Genomic DNA, 17674 nt, shown 5'->3' on the forward strand with positions numbered 1-17674 from the left:
ATAGAATCTGAGACTGAAGAGCTTCAAAAACAAAGGCCTCGTCTCCTTGAACTAGAGTTTTTTTGGAGGTATGGTCCTAAACTTTTAAGTGGTCTTAAACTTTGAATTGGGACTGTATTTTTTTCCCCAATAACTTATGTTGTGTACCGTGTCACTGTACTTCTGCAGTGTGTGGAATAGGGCTGTGCGATATGACCAAAATCTCATATCCCGATATAAGACATCTATCATCCCGATAACGATATAAATCACAAAAACTTTACATTTTCTGTAAATTCTGTGAATCTCAAGCAGCTTGACTTACATGAAGTGTTTTCAGCTGGGCGCTGTGTACCTAGAGTTGAGACTTTTAGCTATACATTTTTAGACATGTTGTAACGGACGCCGTTTTTGTTGCAAGTATTTATTACACGGCGTGCTCTAGAAAGCCTGTTCTAACGTTTGAATCTAAGGTTTATTTTTTAGCACCTAACGCCTCTTTTTTTCCTTCTCATCCGTAAAACTCTGCATACTCTTTCACAATTTAGTTTATTTTGAAAAGTCTCAACAGGATCTTGAGCTTTATCTTGAAAGGTTAATTTGCAAAACAAACAAGCAGAAGGCGGAGCCACGCCATTGTTTTACCGTCGTGGTTGCTAACGACAGCGCGTAAAAACAGTTGCGTGTCTGTCCGTAGTGGGGTCATATTAAATATAAGAGAGAACTTCAACAAATTAATATAGCCACTATAATGACCATCCAAACGATGAAAAAATATTTCCGTAAACAGTTTATTTTGCAACACCACGAAACAAACGATAGCGTAATATGAAACGATACATGTTTTTATATTATCATCCGATATATATCCTTATATTGAACAGCCCTAGTGTGGAATATAGTGCAAACATTAACTAAAGAAATGGCATTAAGTGCATTAAACTTGCAAATAAGCAGAGCTGACTTAAAACACAGGATAAGCCACAAATTGCACATACTGTGCTGGATGAACTTTACTATTTAATTTAGTAACAGCTGTGTTCAAATAAGTTACATTAACTCATCTTATTTTTTATTTTTGGTACAGTTCAAAAGTAAGAAAGGAGAAGCACAAACAAGACGAGACGTCAAAGAGATGAAACAGAGCAGACATGTCTTATCCTAAAGATAAGACAAAACAAATGACAAAACAGAAACGTGAACACTCAAAGAAAAGATTAGAGACATGCAGGGAAAATGAAGAGAAGAAGAACAGCAAAAAGGAGAAGAACGGGAGGGAAGACAGGAGATAAAAGAAGACAGAAGACAAAAACAGCAGGTTTCAGTGTTTTGCGTGTTATCTATGAGTCAGTGTTCTGCCTGAATGAACTTCTCCAGCAGCTCGGAGGGAAGCGTGGGCGAGCGTGTGTGAGACGGGTACAGCGAGGTAGGGATCACGATACCCTGACAAGGTGCAACGTATTGAACAACAGATGAATGTGGATGCAAATATTGCTAAATGTAATCTTTTTCTTCCACTCCGGTGCGTGGCAACAGCCAAATCAATCATCACTTTGAAATTACAGCAGAGATTTTACACAAACATTACTTGGCAGTGAACATTTTGTACAGAAAAGTGTGAACGTTTCTTTTTTGTGTGTTTTCCCAAACACGTTGCATAATTAAAGATGACATTTAAAATGACAACTTCAAATGTATATTTTAATCTGCTGCTTTGGAGTCTGGCTGTGTTGACCGCATTGGCTTCGGATACACTAAATATCTTACTTTTTTGGGGGGGTTGGTTTACATTGGACTTTCGTTTAAAGAGAGATTATGTTGTGCAAGTCAGTTTTTTGTTTAGTTTTTTTGTTTAAAGGTAAACAGTAACCCTGAGAATCAAAGAACAAATGAGTAGCAAATAGCTTTCCTGTAGTTTAGGCTTGTTCATGAGTCTAGGGTCATAACACTCGAGGCAGGGGTCATATGGGTTTTGTGGGAAGTCTGTATATATTTTCCACTGTGCTCAGAGTGCAGATAATTTTAAAAGTTACCTCTGCTGCCCTTGGTGCAGCTGGTTCCTACTGCAGAAGGACAAACCAATGTGGACAAATGTTCACCCTGCTAAGATGTCAAGTTCACACAATGTCTGGAATGAACTAATGTTTTCTCATTAGCTAAAAATAAGTATGGATAATTTGTTTTGTTTAGTATTTGTGATGACATCTATAGACTTAAAATGAGATGAATAAATGTAAAAGAACAGCTCACACAACGTACTGAATAAATGTGTTTATTAAAAAAGGTTTCCATGATTCCCATTTTGTCTTTTTGTGATTATTATTGTATTTTTATCATCATCATGATTATATAATGTGGCTTCAAAGTTAAGTAATTTCTTCTTATAAAAGACATACAAGATGAATACATAACTAATTCTTCTGCACTGAAGATGCCACTTAAGACAGAACAACACCACATGCAAGTTTATCAGGCAATGCCTGGTTCCAGAGGATACATCCTGAGCTTTGTGCAGAAGCTTTGGTGTATAACAGTTTACTGGGAGCAGTGGTGCAGGTTTTCCACCTGTAGGTTCATGTTAATTATTTTGTAGAGCTGTTCATGGTCCCCAGGGGATGTACCCTATTCTCACTTATGGACTGCTATGAACATGTGCAGAGATGTTTCCGAAAGAATGATGGTTTAATTATTTATATAGCACATTTAATTACAACAGGAGCGTTGACCAAAGTGCTGTACAACAGCGGTCCCCAACCCCCGGGCCTCGGACCGGTACCGGTCCGTGAGTCGTTTGGTACCGGGCCGCGAGAGTTGAGGCTCAGGTGTGAAATGTATAGTTTTCAGGGTTTTTATTGGTTTTCAGCGTTATTTTGTTATCATTTTTATCGTTAACTCGGTTTTCCTGGGTCTTTTCACGTGTGTTATGAATAAATCTTTTTTTCAGTACCGGTACTAGTTTTATTTTGTTGTATTTATCCGCGACACCTTAAAGGCCGGTCCGTGAAAATATTGTCGGGCATAAACCGCTCCGTGGCGCAAAAAAGGTTGGGGACCGCTGCTGTGAGACATTTTCAGCTGCTAGCCCGCTAACTGGGTGACACAAGCACAGCACAACCTGAAATCTCCTAAACCTGAAGATCAACAAGCTATTATTGTCAGTTTCAATTCAATTTTACAATCAAATGCTAACATCAGTAGAAATTTACATGATTATAGACACAAAGGTGATTTTGCTCATCTGACTGCAGTGTTTTTATCAACTGCATGATAAATATGCTGTGTTCAGATGAGCAGAATCAACCTGGGATTTTCTCACCTGGATTACATCATAGGGACCTGACACCCCTTCTATGGGTTGAGCAAAAAACCTTTCTTCCTATTCATAATAAATGATCACCTCAAGCTGCCATGGTAACTGATGGCCTGCTGAACTGCTCGGATATATTCATGACTTTTTGTAACATTATTTGGCATTTAGAATTGAAGACATAAATGCACGAGCATAATAAATAATGTGGGAAACTAAAAAAAATAAAAAATAAAAAGTGCTCTTATTTTATAATCCACTTTGATGTGTTCTAGTTCAGAGCTACAACAGAAGTTCTCTCCTCCAGCTTGTTCTGATGAGTTTATCCATATCTCTCCATCCGCCATCTCATCCAAATTAAATTCCCCTTTCCCCCCCATTATAATTATTTCCCATTTCATCACAGAGCGATGCATAAATTTGCACATCAACCTCTTGATAAACGCCCATGTCTGCTTTGCAGTGCAACTGAATTTATGTTCTTGTGCACTTTTGTTCGGTTGCCTGAGGACACCACTGTAATCATACCCCATCTATTCCAGTGTGCTGTCTCTGTAATAACTGATTCACTCAGTATGTGTTTTTTTTTTGTGCCTGATAAACTGAAAAAAGAAACATCTGTGAATGTTACATTGCTTATTCAGTTTGGGAGGAGCAGTCTTTGCTGGTTTTGAGAAGCTTCGAGTCTCAGCTTTATTGAACTGCTGCATGTACAAGCAAAATGTACAATACGAGGTTACCACAGTGCATTTCTCTTGTATATGGAACTTTAGACTGTGTCTCCCCAACACTACTTATTTAAGTGGTGTTTTTTTAAACACAATAAATTAACTGTGGAAATAGATTTTCTGCATTTTTACTGCACTGTAACAAACTGGTACAATTATAGGACATTTTCACAATAATAGCATTTTAACACATCTAAACACTGTAAATACTGATGCCTATGGAGAAATTATAATGTATATACAGCTACAGCTATACCGTAAACCATTCATTCTATATTGTATGACATTATTTTCTATATACTAAGGCTACGTTCACACTGCAGGCGAAAGCGCATCAAATCCGATTTTTTTGACCCTATGCGACCCATATCCGATCATGGTTTGACAGTGTGAACGGCACAAATCCGATATTTTCAAATCCGATCTGGGTCACTTTCGTATGTGGTGCTGAATCCGATACATATCCGATGTTTCAGAAAGCGACTGCTGTTTGATGGTCATGTCGCATTAAATCAGTCTTTTACGTCACTGACACAAGACAGACGCCAATTATCAGCGCAGGAGAAGACATCGCGAACACTTCCTGACCATCCAGTGTAGATGTCAGTGAAACTGTTGGGAAGACAACGTGAACATTTTATTTGTACTGTATAATCTGCAGATTCTGACAGAAATCTGCAACTATCCTTTGAAGCACCGCTCCTCTAAAACAGCAATAAGGATCATTATTAGGTTATTTACATTATTATGTAAATAACAAAATAACCTAATGCATGCGGCCGCTTTGAGCGTTCACACTAGAGCGCGTTTGTTGTCGCATTTTATCTGTAGTGTGAACGAGCAGACAAAAAAATCAGATTTGATCAAAAAAATCAGATTTGAGCATTAAGACCTGCAGTGTGAACGTAGCCTAAGACGTTGTTTATGTACATTACAGTACTTTACTTGCCCAGTAGTGGCATAACTCACTTATGAAGTTATTAATTGCTTTAACATACAAAAATCTAAAAGTTTACCGTTTGAATTCACACCTGTAAATTTCATATGGTATTACAAAAAATCTTCAAAGTGTTTTTTCTGTTTTTGGTATTCCTATGACATTATCCTCACTTCATCTCCCATTGGTTAAAATTCATGAACGATCCTGGATCGAACCCAGTTGAGAACTGAAGATACAAAGACTGTATTTAATATTCCACAATTTGGTTGTACATGTACGATGACAATACAGAGTCTAGTCTAACAACTTTTTTTTTAACAGTAAGAAATTATAAAAATAAAACGTTACCAAATCATCAGAAATTATGCACATTTCCATTTACCCAGTTTCTTCCCTTCAATTTTATTTGAATATTTTATGATAATATGCTCAGAATAAAACCTCTTTAACATATTAGAGGGTAAATAAAGTCTGCCTTTTTATGTTGACACCTGGAAATATGGTACCATATGGTACTGCAAAAACAACTGAACAGTGACCTTTGTGTGGTCATAGGCATGAGTCATCACAACAACCTTTGTAATACTCAGTTTCCTAATTGACACTCTAAAGCCACATTATTGTCACACTTCTAGGTCTCATCATTGATCGTCCTCTGGGCTTGATTTTATAATGACATTGATTTATTTCTCTTCAGATTACTTGTGGATATTCAAGTCTTTCAACTAAATACCACTAGGCATCAGAGCCCATTAAGGTATTCCTGAAATGATCTATAGGTGTGAATGCTCAGCAGCCACAGTCAATTATTCTGTGCGGCTTTGTTCTTTGCGTTAGGAGGCAGGCTGTGCTTTGCAATCAGTCAATATACAGAAAAGTATGACTGACTGAGTCACTCAAAAAAAGAAAAGAAATAACCTACAATAAGATTGTATTAGATTTCACAGTTCTTCCATAGCTGGAGTGAAGAAGTTCAAACCCTCAAATTAGAAGGAGCACAAAGAAAGAGTGGATTTTGAAACTTTACAACACCGCGTGAGACAGATTTCATTTGTCAGTTTCTCCGAATCACAAAACAAAAATGTGTTTGCTTATTTGTCATCTAGAGGCAGAATTACAGTGGTGGACCAGCTGCAATAATGATTTGGAGTACTGACTGACCTGAATGTTTTAAAGCTTCAACCAAACCGGGACTCAAATATGTAAACGTGTCTATTCTTTTCATAATACGTGCATTACCACACAAATTCAAAACAGCTGATGAATTAAGAAACAATAATTTGGCATTATTCATTGGACATCTACATTATTTAGGATTCTCTGATGCTACCAAGACCCCCCCCCAAAAAAAAAAACACGTCAGGAATAAATTCAAAATTTTCAAAGATGCCCCAAACCAGAGCGCCACAGTTTGACAAATTACCAAAAAAAAAAAAAAAAGACCTGTAAGTAACATATCTTACACCTATGCATCCCAACAAAGCAGCCACAGTTTAACTATTAAAATATTGACAGTTACAGGACTACAATTTTGCAGAATAGTAAAAAGGTGTCCAGGGAACTTAGAACGAGACTAATCCAATTCAAATTACTACACCGAATTTACTGGTCACCACACAGACTGTATAGGGCGAACCTCATACAGTCCCCTGAATGCTGGAGATGTCAGACTGGGGTAGGCACATTGACCCATATGATTTGGAGCTGTCCTAAAACCCAAATCTTTTGGACTGAGATACATGACTTGATCAAATCAACCATACGATGGGATATTCCTTTTTCACCAAGGCTATTTGTTTTGGGGGACCATCACTCCTTAAATATGCTCCGCCTAAGCCTGCTGAGTGGGTACAGACTGCATTGATGCTGGGGCGTAAACTCATTATCTCCCAGTGGAAGGCTCCTTCCACCCCACCTGTCTCTGTATGGCATATTCAACTAGGGAGACTCGCTGCACTAGAACAACTCTCATACAGGCTCCTGAATATATGGGGAGTTTCCATCTGAAGTGGGATCCATATCTGTCCAGAATAAAACGAACAGACTAGAACTTAGAGTGGGATAGACATCGGAATTCTGACGAAGCACTCTCAGGGATGTCAGAGTGTGGCATGCAGTAAGACCCATATAGTCAAAGGCTGGCTGTTTTGGTTTCTTTTTTGTTCGTTTGTTGTTGTTGTTTTGTTGTTGTTGTTGTTTTCTTCTTGTTTTTGTTTATCTCTTGCTTTGTTTGTCCCCCCTCATTTTGGTTTGGTATTCTCTACTGTTCTGCTGCTATGCTGATGTTTTTTTTTATGTGATGTAATCTGTCTCTGCAGTGGACTGTAGTGTTCTAAAAGTACAATAAAATATTAATCACAAAAAAAATATTGACAGATATAATCTTTTTTTTTTTTTAAGTATCTCTTCCCAGTGCCTTTTTTCCTCAACTTTTATCATCCTTCTTTCCCACCTCCTTTTGAGGCCTTCTGTTACAAAGCAATAACCCTCACTCTCACTATAACCTGTCACAGTGCTTGTACTAATTTGACTTGTTTTTAAGTAGTAAGTATGTTTCCCATTTTTTAAAAATATGCATTAGAATAAAAAAAGAAAAAGAAAATCTCCCACCCAAAACTCCCCTCTTAGTATTTACAATAATGATGACTTCCACGTACAGCTCCAGCAACCGCTTCCCTTTTTGGTTGACCAAAGAAAGTGAAAATCTATAGCAACACATTAAACTTAAATAAACAATGTTATCTCCAAAAGATGCAAGAAAATGATTTTCAGGGGAGGATTTAATCGGGTATATAACTTTAGAGCTACATAACTTTTCATCTGCATATTCATTAAACATGATGTTCGGTTTCACTAATAGTCTTTTGAATTCTAACTTTTGAGCACAAGAACTGATCTGAAGCCGACACACACCCACACGCACATTACAAACTTGCAATTTATGTAAACTGGGAACAACAGTACTCTAATTTCACATTTAATTTAATCTATTTTAAGATTCTTACACTTTTAAATAACATCGCAAGAAGTTAAATTACTTTGAAATGAGCAGAAGTTCACAATCCACTTAAAACTTTCCTGAACCCAAAGAGAAAAGTTCTGTTGAGTCAATACAACACAAAGCTGAGCACAGCAAGCACCGAGACAAATATAAATCATCAGGTATCCTGTAAGTCAAACAGGAATAGTTGCATTAATTATGATATTAAAAAGAGAGAAGAGGCTGTTCCTGAAACGCCGCTCTGCAACAAGGCTATAATTACACAACATATAAACCTGGTACTAATTAGCACCTCAGAAAATATAACTGCACTGAGAAAAACATCTCATCAATTGTTTATCTTCATCATGTCAGCAGCGAGGCACCAAAACAAAACAGCGCCAATTAATATAACAGGCCATCAGTAACTCTGCGGGCTAGCCTGCTGCCATGGAGCACGGAGATTGTTAATCCGCCTGAAAGGAAGTGACAGGGTTTGATAAAATGTGAGCGGTTACCGCTCTCCTTAACAACCGACAAGAGCAGTTCACCTCTGAAAGTCGAGTAAAAATCCTCCTTCATGCCAGTTTCTTCTTCTTCTTTTTTCTCCATAAATTATTTAATATCTAAGGAGCTGGAAAAGTGAACCTGAAATTATGCATCACACGGTGGCTTTGCAGCAGGCTTCGTGATTAATATCGTGTTCTCACCTCCATCGAGGCCTTGCTGATAACATTGCACTTGTCGCCCCGATTTATTATGTAAGGGTTCAAAGCTGTACATTAATTCCAGAGTTCAAACTGATTAAGCTGTCTGTGTGAGAATACCGGTTCACACCAGAAAGTAGATTATTCTGCTGCTAACCTCGCTAACACTAGCCGGGCCACAGAACACCCTCATCATCAGCATCTGTTCAGAGACGGCTGCAGGCAGCAGCTCCGAACATATTAACTATATAAATTCTTTTTATGCAGACAGGGAAGCTTGAGGCTTTGCTTTGAAAACTAACCCACAGTGTCGATTTTAGAAGGAAAATGCTAACAAAGGCTGCGAAAGCGTACACAAACAGCCATGACAAACATCTAGCATTAGCTACTTAAGCTAAACATTTGTCCTGGCATTATTACAATGATACAAAAAAGCTCAGCTGATGTTACGAGCTCGCACATAGAGCTTGGTTAGGACTTGCATTTAATATAACCAAGTGTAATATTAGTTTGGGCCACCACCAAATTAGCTGAACCACACCAACTCCTCTAAGTTGCTGCGCCACTGCAAGCCTCTTTGCAACCCAGCTGTCCCTTTCCTGCTGTTTCTGCCTTATTCAGTATCATAGCTGTTCTAAGTGTTCTGTGTTGGGTTTTTGCTACAGCTGCCTGCGGAAAGTAAGTTGAAACAAGGATAGGAAGTAGAGCAGGGCGATATGACCAAAATTATTTATATACATTTGAAAATTTGAGATAACGATATAACTGACGATATAATTGACACTAGACAAAATACTTTACAACTCCTCAACTTTATTAGTGCAAAAAAAACCCATCAATGTATTTTCACTTAAACAAGCAGCTGTTTTTTATCTGCATTAAAGATATATAAACATTTAACAGTGCAAATGCAAATTCCTTGCTGACAGTTTAGCCAAAAGGCATTTCCAGTGGAAACTGGCCGACATATCCTCAGCATAACCATGTATAATATCCACGAAACTTAAAAAGAGGTTATACACACACAATACGGTAATATTATGTTGAAGCACAGTACGTATCACTCCGCGAGGCTCCTGCCTACGATAGCCGTAATGCTCCGACAATCCATCAAGCGGTGCGGCTTCGTAGCTCAGCAAAGTCGTACTGAAACATTTGACACATTTTCGAGCGCCGTGTACGACATTGAATCGTTTCAAGGTCAGTAAACACAACCAGAATTCATACATAAGGCACACGGGATTATAAGGGTCACTGTCGATTTTCAGAAAAATCAAAAGGATTGATTGTAAGTGTGCCGTATTTTCCAAAAAACACGGTAACAACAACGGCCCGCTAGCATGCTCTACCAAAAATAGTGCTTTGTTGTGTATCTGACAGACAAAAGCTAAGCCAGCTCCACACCTCTGAAGTTGCAGCATTTTTACAAACCAATCCGCTTTCGCTCTTCTCATTCTCCGTCGCCGCTATGTGCGTATGAAAACAAAGGCACTGCGCATGCGCGTTTTACCCATATTCTAGTGCGATATTTCATTTTCTTATCGTTGCCCAACATTATACCGGTATTACCATGAACGGTATGATATGGCCCAGCTTTATAGGAAATACCTAGAAAACAGCCTTGACCCCAAGTATTACTACTGCAGATAGAAATGATATTCTTGGAATTATACTGAATGAGTTACAAATAAGATTGTTACCTACCTATACCTATATACTTTTACCTTTACTGACCATACTGGCAACAACCAACCAAATGCTCAGAAGTGAATTTAGGCAAGGCTCTCAGCAACAAGACTCTAGTCTTGTTAAGAAATGGCCGACAGGCCCAGTGAGATACATTTCTAAAATCCTGACTCACCACTATGAGTGTGTGTGTCTCCATTTCTCTCCCGGTCTGTTTATAATATACATACGCATGAGTGTCTTGAGATCACTTTCGGGCCTCCGCAGAAGCTGGCCGCCACGTTTACTTCTGAGCAGCAACAGTCAACATTACTAGCAAACGAATGATTTAGTGGTTTGTGTTTGTGCATGGAAGGGAGCAGGGGAGGACAGAACAGCAGAAATAGTTCACTTAAAGTTCAGTTATCTGCAGCGAGCCACACAGACTGTGCGTATGTACACGAACGCAGGTGTTTTCTCCTCAGTGGTGATGAGCGTGTGTGCGCTGCGTACCTTTGTCGCTGAAGTCGTCGACCAGGATGATCTCGGCTATGAGCTGTGGGGGAGAGCGATTCAGCACGCTGTGAACTGTCCTGAGCAGCGAGGACCAGCCCTCGTTGTGGAACGGGATGATGATTGTGGTGTTGGGCAGCTTCTCTGCATACAGCTTGTGTTTACAGCTACACAAACACATGGAAGACACAACAAATAAGAGGGGGAATAGACAAAAGGGAAATATGTAATAATATATTTTTAGCCAGTGTGAAGTATCTCATTAACTACTGGACAAAGTTTGATGACTTCGATGCCCAATTACTGTTAGTAATACTAACAACCACAAACAATCTCGACACACACTTCTTTCTAGGAAAAATCAATCCAAAGCTCAGTGGTATTCCGAAATCTGTTGTTGCTACTGCTGTTCCCGCCTTCTGCTTTCTGTGTAGTACATGCAAAGGGGTGGGGGTGAGGGGGCGATCCTAGACGGGAGCCTTGCCACCAAGTAAACACTGGGTGGTACCAGTAATGAAAAACCAATCCAATGCCCAGTAGTACTCTGAAATCTCATCTAGAAAATGACAGACAATAGTGAAAAATATCTATAATTCAAGGTGTGATAACAAAGGCCTCCAACTCCATAAAGAATTTTAGGCCTTTTCGTTTGGCCCCAACAGAAATGGTCATTTTGGATTGCTCCCTGGAATTGGTCACTATTGGTCTGTTCTGATCAAAGTTGTCCCTATTACAGTATTCGCATGGGTAATACATCTACAGGAGATAAATCTTGGGGAACGAGTGGTTGGTGGGCAACGACTGTGTTGGTGTGACCAGTAATCACCTGCGTTTTCCATCCACTTTGTGCCAAAACACTATGGTAGATACACACCATAGTTCAGTTTGTGAAAGCAGAACACTGCATTGACAGTCTGAACATCAAGTTTCACAGCAAAACCCTGTGAACGCTGGAAAAACAAACACGCTACTGGTCACCTGACCGTTGCTTTCAAGCTTGGATGCTGCGAGCTGAAAACTGCTGTTTGGTCTTGTTTGAGATCCAGCTCTCATCACCAGTGAAGGTCTTTGACTTGAAAAGGTCAGCTTAAAACAAATTAACAGTTTAAATACTTTCTGTGTACAAGTGCAAGTTGCAAGTCTACAATTCAAGTCTAAATTTTAGATATTTTACATTTTATAGACATAAATAAGGATCTTTTAACAAATGTGTTCCCATGTGATGATGTAATCTTGTTTTCTAATTCAAACGTGCTTTCACCATTAAAGACCCAGATGACCCTGATGAAGGCCACAAGCCAAAATGCGCTGGTCTATTATTAAAGTTGTTCATCTTCCCTCAAGTGTTGCTGGAGTTCCTGCTTTGTGAATTCTTTTATCCTCTCCATGCACCTCGGAAGCCGGTGAAGTTGTGCCAGAAAATCTTTTTGCTACAAGTGCAAGTTTGAAGCACACAATGACATGACCTTTGAGCACTGATTGGCCAAATTTAAATCAGGGACAATTTTTGATTTTTGTGAAGACGACATTTTCAGATCTCTTATTCTGTTGAGCTACAGTCTAACATTCAAGGACATTCAATGAGCTGTTGTGTTACAAGAAGAAGAAGAAATCTTTATTATTAGAAGTTACAAGGAGGAAGATTTGCACATTTTTCCTAATTATCATCTGATTATTTTTAATGACCAAAAAAAAGTTGCAAAAATAGCTTTATTCCTTTTCAACCTGCTCGATGAAGTGTAACCTAAATAAATTGCAGATGGACTGGAGATATATAATGTAGCATACTAGCGTACTATATAGTATTGTGTTAGCAACAGGCATGCCCACACTCATTAGTTCAGTGGCAAGCGTAAAAGTTTTTATTCTTTTACCTTTAACTCTGCAAGTTCATCGGATTTTCTATACAACTTTTTCTTCGGGTACATTGTACATGTAAGCCCTTCTCTTTGTAACAAAGGTTCATAAAGCCTCATCATCATGTCTGTTTGGCCTTTACCAAAATGCAGTTACCACATAGTTAGAATAATCCTCCATGTGTTTCTGTGCTGGGGTAATTATTTAAAATGCTAATGGAAAGCATGGTAGAAATTCTTCTGGAACCTGTGGAGCTGCCCTTTACTTTGCTGTACTGCTGTGCGCCCTCTACCAGCCCAACCTGAACAATGAGCTGCTCTTTTAATAAGATCTAATGAAGCATACCACCTGCTGGCTTGCCCCTCTAGACATTTGTCTCTTCTTTCTTTCGCTCTCTGAAAGATCAGGAGGAGAATCTACCGCGGCAGTAATTAAGTCTCTCAAGGCCCGTGTGGCTGCCTGAAACCCATCCTCTGTGTCTCTCATGTCATTCAGGTAGTGAGCGAGAGCGAAATGGATATACGAATCCTGTTGAGAGGCCGGGCCTGATGTGAATAGATTTGGCAAACAGCTGTCGGACACCCGTCACTCTCCTGCTACTTTGACCAGTAAAACAGATACACATGCTGGCCTCCCCCATCCCCGTTAGCCCTGTGTGAAGCATCTGGGTCCTCGCACTAGTTTCCCACAAGCCCAAGTGGCCTAGACAATAAAAATGTTCAGTCTTCAACAGAACTCTGTAGAGTCAGATTTTAACCATCGCCCGTTGGCGGTTCTGGCTGAGCAAAGATCCGGTTATGAACTCAAAGCTGTCATATATAATGAAAAACCTCTTCTAAAATAATGGTTGCGTAAGACATGTCCAAAATGTTGAACCAGAAAAAAGCAAGAGCAAGAACTCCAAGTTTTTCTATTAACTTATCATTGTGCCATCGCCTGTACCTTTACTGAATAAAAACTTTCCCTTAGCTCACTTTAGCAGAATCATTATGTTCTGAACCATTGCCAAATTCTTTTAGCATATTCAGAAAGCTCCCTTGATGCAATCAGGATAAAATAACACCAAAGAGCTAAAGACGAATTTAAAGTAATCCCTGTGTCTATGCACAACACCTCAACCTTTAAAATCATCCTACCATTAGCAGGCCGGGCACACCTGAAGCTCTCGACTGGAAATTTCTCACTTATCTGCTCTTTCCGACATTTGATTCCACGCTTGCTTCACGACACTGCTGCCTGTGAGTTTGCAAAGTTTGAACTCTATTCCCTTGACAGCTATAACAAGCAAAGAGTTCTCTGTCCAATATAAACTTGATAAAGTGTGCCACCGTGATGCCGTACTGGTGGAAACTGGCTCTGTGATGAAAAATGCTACATAAAGGTCACAGGATGTGGAAACTTTATAAATCTGAAGAAAAGGGGGGGAAAAAAAATCAGAAAGAACATAAATGCTGTCCTGGAGGGACCTTGAGAGGGAAAGCATTTAAAACTGCTTCCCACAAGAAAGTGACAGCAGGGTCAGAGAACAGCCCTGTCAGGTAGAGGGAAAGAGCTGAAGGCTGATCTGTGACGAATCGGGTCACCAGATCCAAAGCTGTTAAGCAGATGATATTTATAATGTTGTCGTTGTGTTTATTTTCAGTATTTTGTTCTTAAATGAGTCAGAGGAGAAGCTGGAAAGAACCCAGCACAGTACTGCAAACACGGGCCCACATGGCTCGTCGTGCTTCTACAGCATCTGTCTTTGAATACTTTGAATACTAGAAAAATGCTCAGCTTAATGTGCACCTCGTCAACGCATCAAGACCACGACACCGGGGCAGTAAACAAAGAAGTAAACATCTTGTCTCATCTTATTCATGAAGAGTAAAGCCAAGTAGTAGTTAAGTTAAGTGCTAGCTGTTGCACTTGTTGTTTGTTCATGTTATTCTTCAACTGGTCTTTTCTAGTTTTAGGCATAAATTCTAGAACAAAAGCGTGCTGGGTCCGACTCCCAATTCTGGTCCCCAGCATGGTATATTTGCTGCAAAACAGCTTAATATTCTACAATGTCATTGTCCAAACTGAAGCACAGACTTTTTGGATGGACTGTACCACACAGCAGTTTTTATTTGTCAGATATTAAATATGTTACATAAGGCAACAGCATTAGAAAAACAGTCACAAGGCCCAGTCAGTGAGCTGAAGTAAGGCCTAGTGGACTGCTAGCGGCCTACTTCGCACAAATCTGTCACTCAAAACAGGTAAAACCTTTAATAATGAACAGGCCTCGATAAAATTTAAAAAGATGCATTATAAAAATCATACCTCCTATAAAGATGTTATGAAGATGTTGAACTAGCAACAGAGATATAACCGCCTTTTGTACCAGGCTAGTAAGGCATTGATTTCTGCTATAAAGCTACGGCATTTTCCATGGATGTTTACGGGAATAGACCTGCTTTTGGAGAGAGCCTCAAGTGGCCATTTCAAGAATTGCAGAATTTGGCTTTATTAGAAGTTTGAGCAAAGCTTTCCCTTTGGGATCATCTTCCATCTCGGAGTAATCAAACAAAGATGACAGAATTGATTAAAATGACCTCCAATCAATGAAGTTAACGCATTACACTTCTTGCTCATAAAATCTGCCATCTGAATGCTTCTACAAATTAACCCCTCCTTTAACTAGAAACATGAGAACTGATTGGTGGCGTTTGCTATGCACATTCATGTTCTCACAGAACAAAATTGTTTTCACACCATTTTTATTCCATGAGCTTTCTGCAGACTCCAACAGTAAAGCCAGACATTTATTTAAACTCCAAAGGAGATAATCCCATTGGACTCTAATGGCCTCTTGGCCTCAGATTAGCAAAATCATCAATATGTTATTCATTCCATCCCGTTCAATAACCATGCCAGGAAATGGGGTCATAAAGGGTTTTTGAGTTTGTCTCGTTTATTAAGCTTCCCTGTTGCTTCACTGTGACCAATCAAAAAGAGCCAGACTTTCCACTTTCTCCATCCTCTGAACTCGTCCTCCTCCCAAGAAAATCCTGGTTGAAAAATATTCGCAGCCCCACAGACGGAAAGCTGCTCCCGTACAACTCGGCACACATGTTCTGTCACTTCATAACACCTTGCACACGGGGGGACATCAATGACACTGTTAATTACTATCAAGAACATGGTTTATAAGTACATGGGCGACACATGGTGCATTATCAACTTCTGTGTGTAAAGCCAACTCTCTCCTGTTAATAGGCTGGTCAGGTTGATAATCGGAGCAATTGTTCGAAACAGTGCTCGTCGTAATGAGTTGGACCAAAGCCAGCCTGGATAATAAAGGTGCAAACATTGCCAAGTAGGTTTTGGTTAGCGCAGAATTGTCCTGGTGTCTAATAATGGCTTTCTGCTTTACATCGAATGCCCTGTATTCGATGTAAATACAGGGCGAACTCCCAACTCTTGAGCCACAATCGCCCCATCGAAATCGGTATTTGCTTCACTTTGGACATTTTGCATTTTTTCTTGCAAAATCTTTTCTTTTGCATTTACTCTTTCAAGCCTTCATAGCATATTTTGAATACAAGCTAAACCCAAATGCACCTACTCTTTAAGTTCAATTAGTAGTGTTAATGTATTCACAAATTAAATTCATTTAAGCTTCTTGAGTTTCTGTGACAATTTTCTCAGTTTTGACTACTTTTATCATGTCTGCACATGTCAGGAGAGTTGGATGATGCCTGTATGAAACCGGTGGATTGCTGGGTTGATGAATACGTCCATTTCAACAGAGCTTTACAACATTTTTCCTCTTTTATTGCTGTGGAATTTCATCAGGTCTGAACTTTAGAGTCGATTCTTCTTTGTTCAAGTCACAAAACCGGTCAGATGACGTTACGGACGGACATATCAAGGCTCTTTTTTTGGACATTCAAACTAAACAAAATGTAGTGTTTTAGCCTAAAGTTGTCTTCAGACACAGTTAATCATTGGTAGGAATTTGACCTCCTTATCTGACCCAAACAGCCAATGTACCAACTATACGCTAGCTCTAAGCCAGAGGTGTCACACTTATTTTAGTTCATGGGCCACATACAGCCCGAATCGATCCCTGAGGTAGTAAAACCAAACCTCAACAGGAAGGAAGAAAAGAACAGAATAAAATGCCCTCTCTAAAGAACTACAAGTGCATCCTACAAATATGAAGAACCACAGCCTGATGTCTTTGTAAAATAAATGTAATGCATCATAATGTCTCCACATTAATTACATTTACTTTCCTTACAATTGCGTACCAGTTTAGCGGTTATTTGTATCCCTCTAATGTCAATCAGCAGTATCCTTCACTCTCATCAGTAGTTGCTTGAATCACTCTGCCCAAGCTTAAAGTAGGCCCAAGTTAAGTTAAGTTGTTTTTTGTTTCTTTTGGTTCTATGGCCTGTGGTCAGCACATTGCTGCCAGCTTCCTGTGAGGATGTGTGGACTTTCCATACATCTTCACTCCTGTATAGTCTTAGGCTACGTTCACACTGCAGGTCTTAATGCTCAATTCCGATTTTTTGATCAATCCGATTTTTTTTGTCTGCTTGTTCACACTACAAATAAAATCCGACAGCAAACGCGCTCTAGTGTGAACGCTCAAAGCGGCCCGCATGCGCAAAAGAAGACGTCACACACAACGCGCTCTGTTTAGACCCAGAGCAAACAGTATGTTTGACTGATGGCCGTTAATATAAAGACTTCGGACTTAACGTTTCCCAATTTTGCTTTAAGTTATTTTGTTATTTACATAATAATGTAAATAACCTAATAATGATCCTTATTGCTGTTTTAGAGGAGTGGTGCTTCAAAGGATAGTTACAGATTTCTGTCAGAATCTGCAGATTATACAGTACAAATAAAATGTTCACGTTTCTCCAACGTTGTCTTCCCAACAGTTTCACCGGATGGCCAGGATGCGTTCGCGATGTCTTATCGGGCGCTGATAATTGGCGTCTGTCTTGTGTCGGTGAC

The 17674-nt window shown here is 39.4% G+C and overlaps 1 protein-coding gene across 1 annotated transcript in view; it reads right to left on the reverse strand.

Moving 5' to 3' along the window:
* The window catches only part of LOC102785365 (polypeptide N-acetylgalactosaminyltransferase 10-like), a 133574-nt gene that overhangs the window by 73193 nt on the left and 42707 nt on the right, over positions 1-17674 (reverse strand). Inside the window, exon 4 of the mRNA XM_087847527.1 lies at positions 10820-10986. Coding sequence (XP_087703653.1) covers positions 10820-10986 — 167 coding nt within the window. The remainder of the gene's footprint in view (positions 1-10819; positions 10987-17674) is intronic.

This window comes from Neolamprologus brichardi, chromosome 10, assembly GCF_056152115.1.
Source record: "Neolamprologus brichardi isolate AB-2024 chromosome 10, ASM5615211v1, whole genome shotgun sequence".
NCBI classification, from domain to species: Eukaryota; Metazoa; Chordata; class Actinopteri; order Cichliformes; family Cichlidae; genus Neolamprologus; species Neolamprologus brichardi.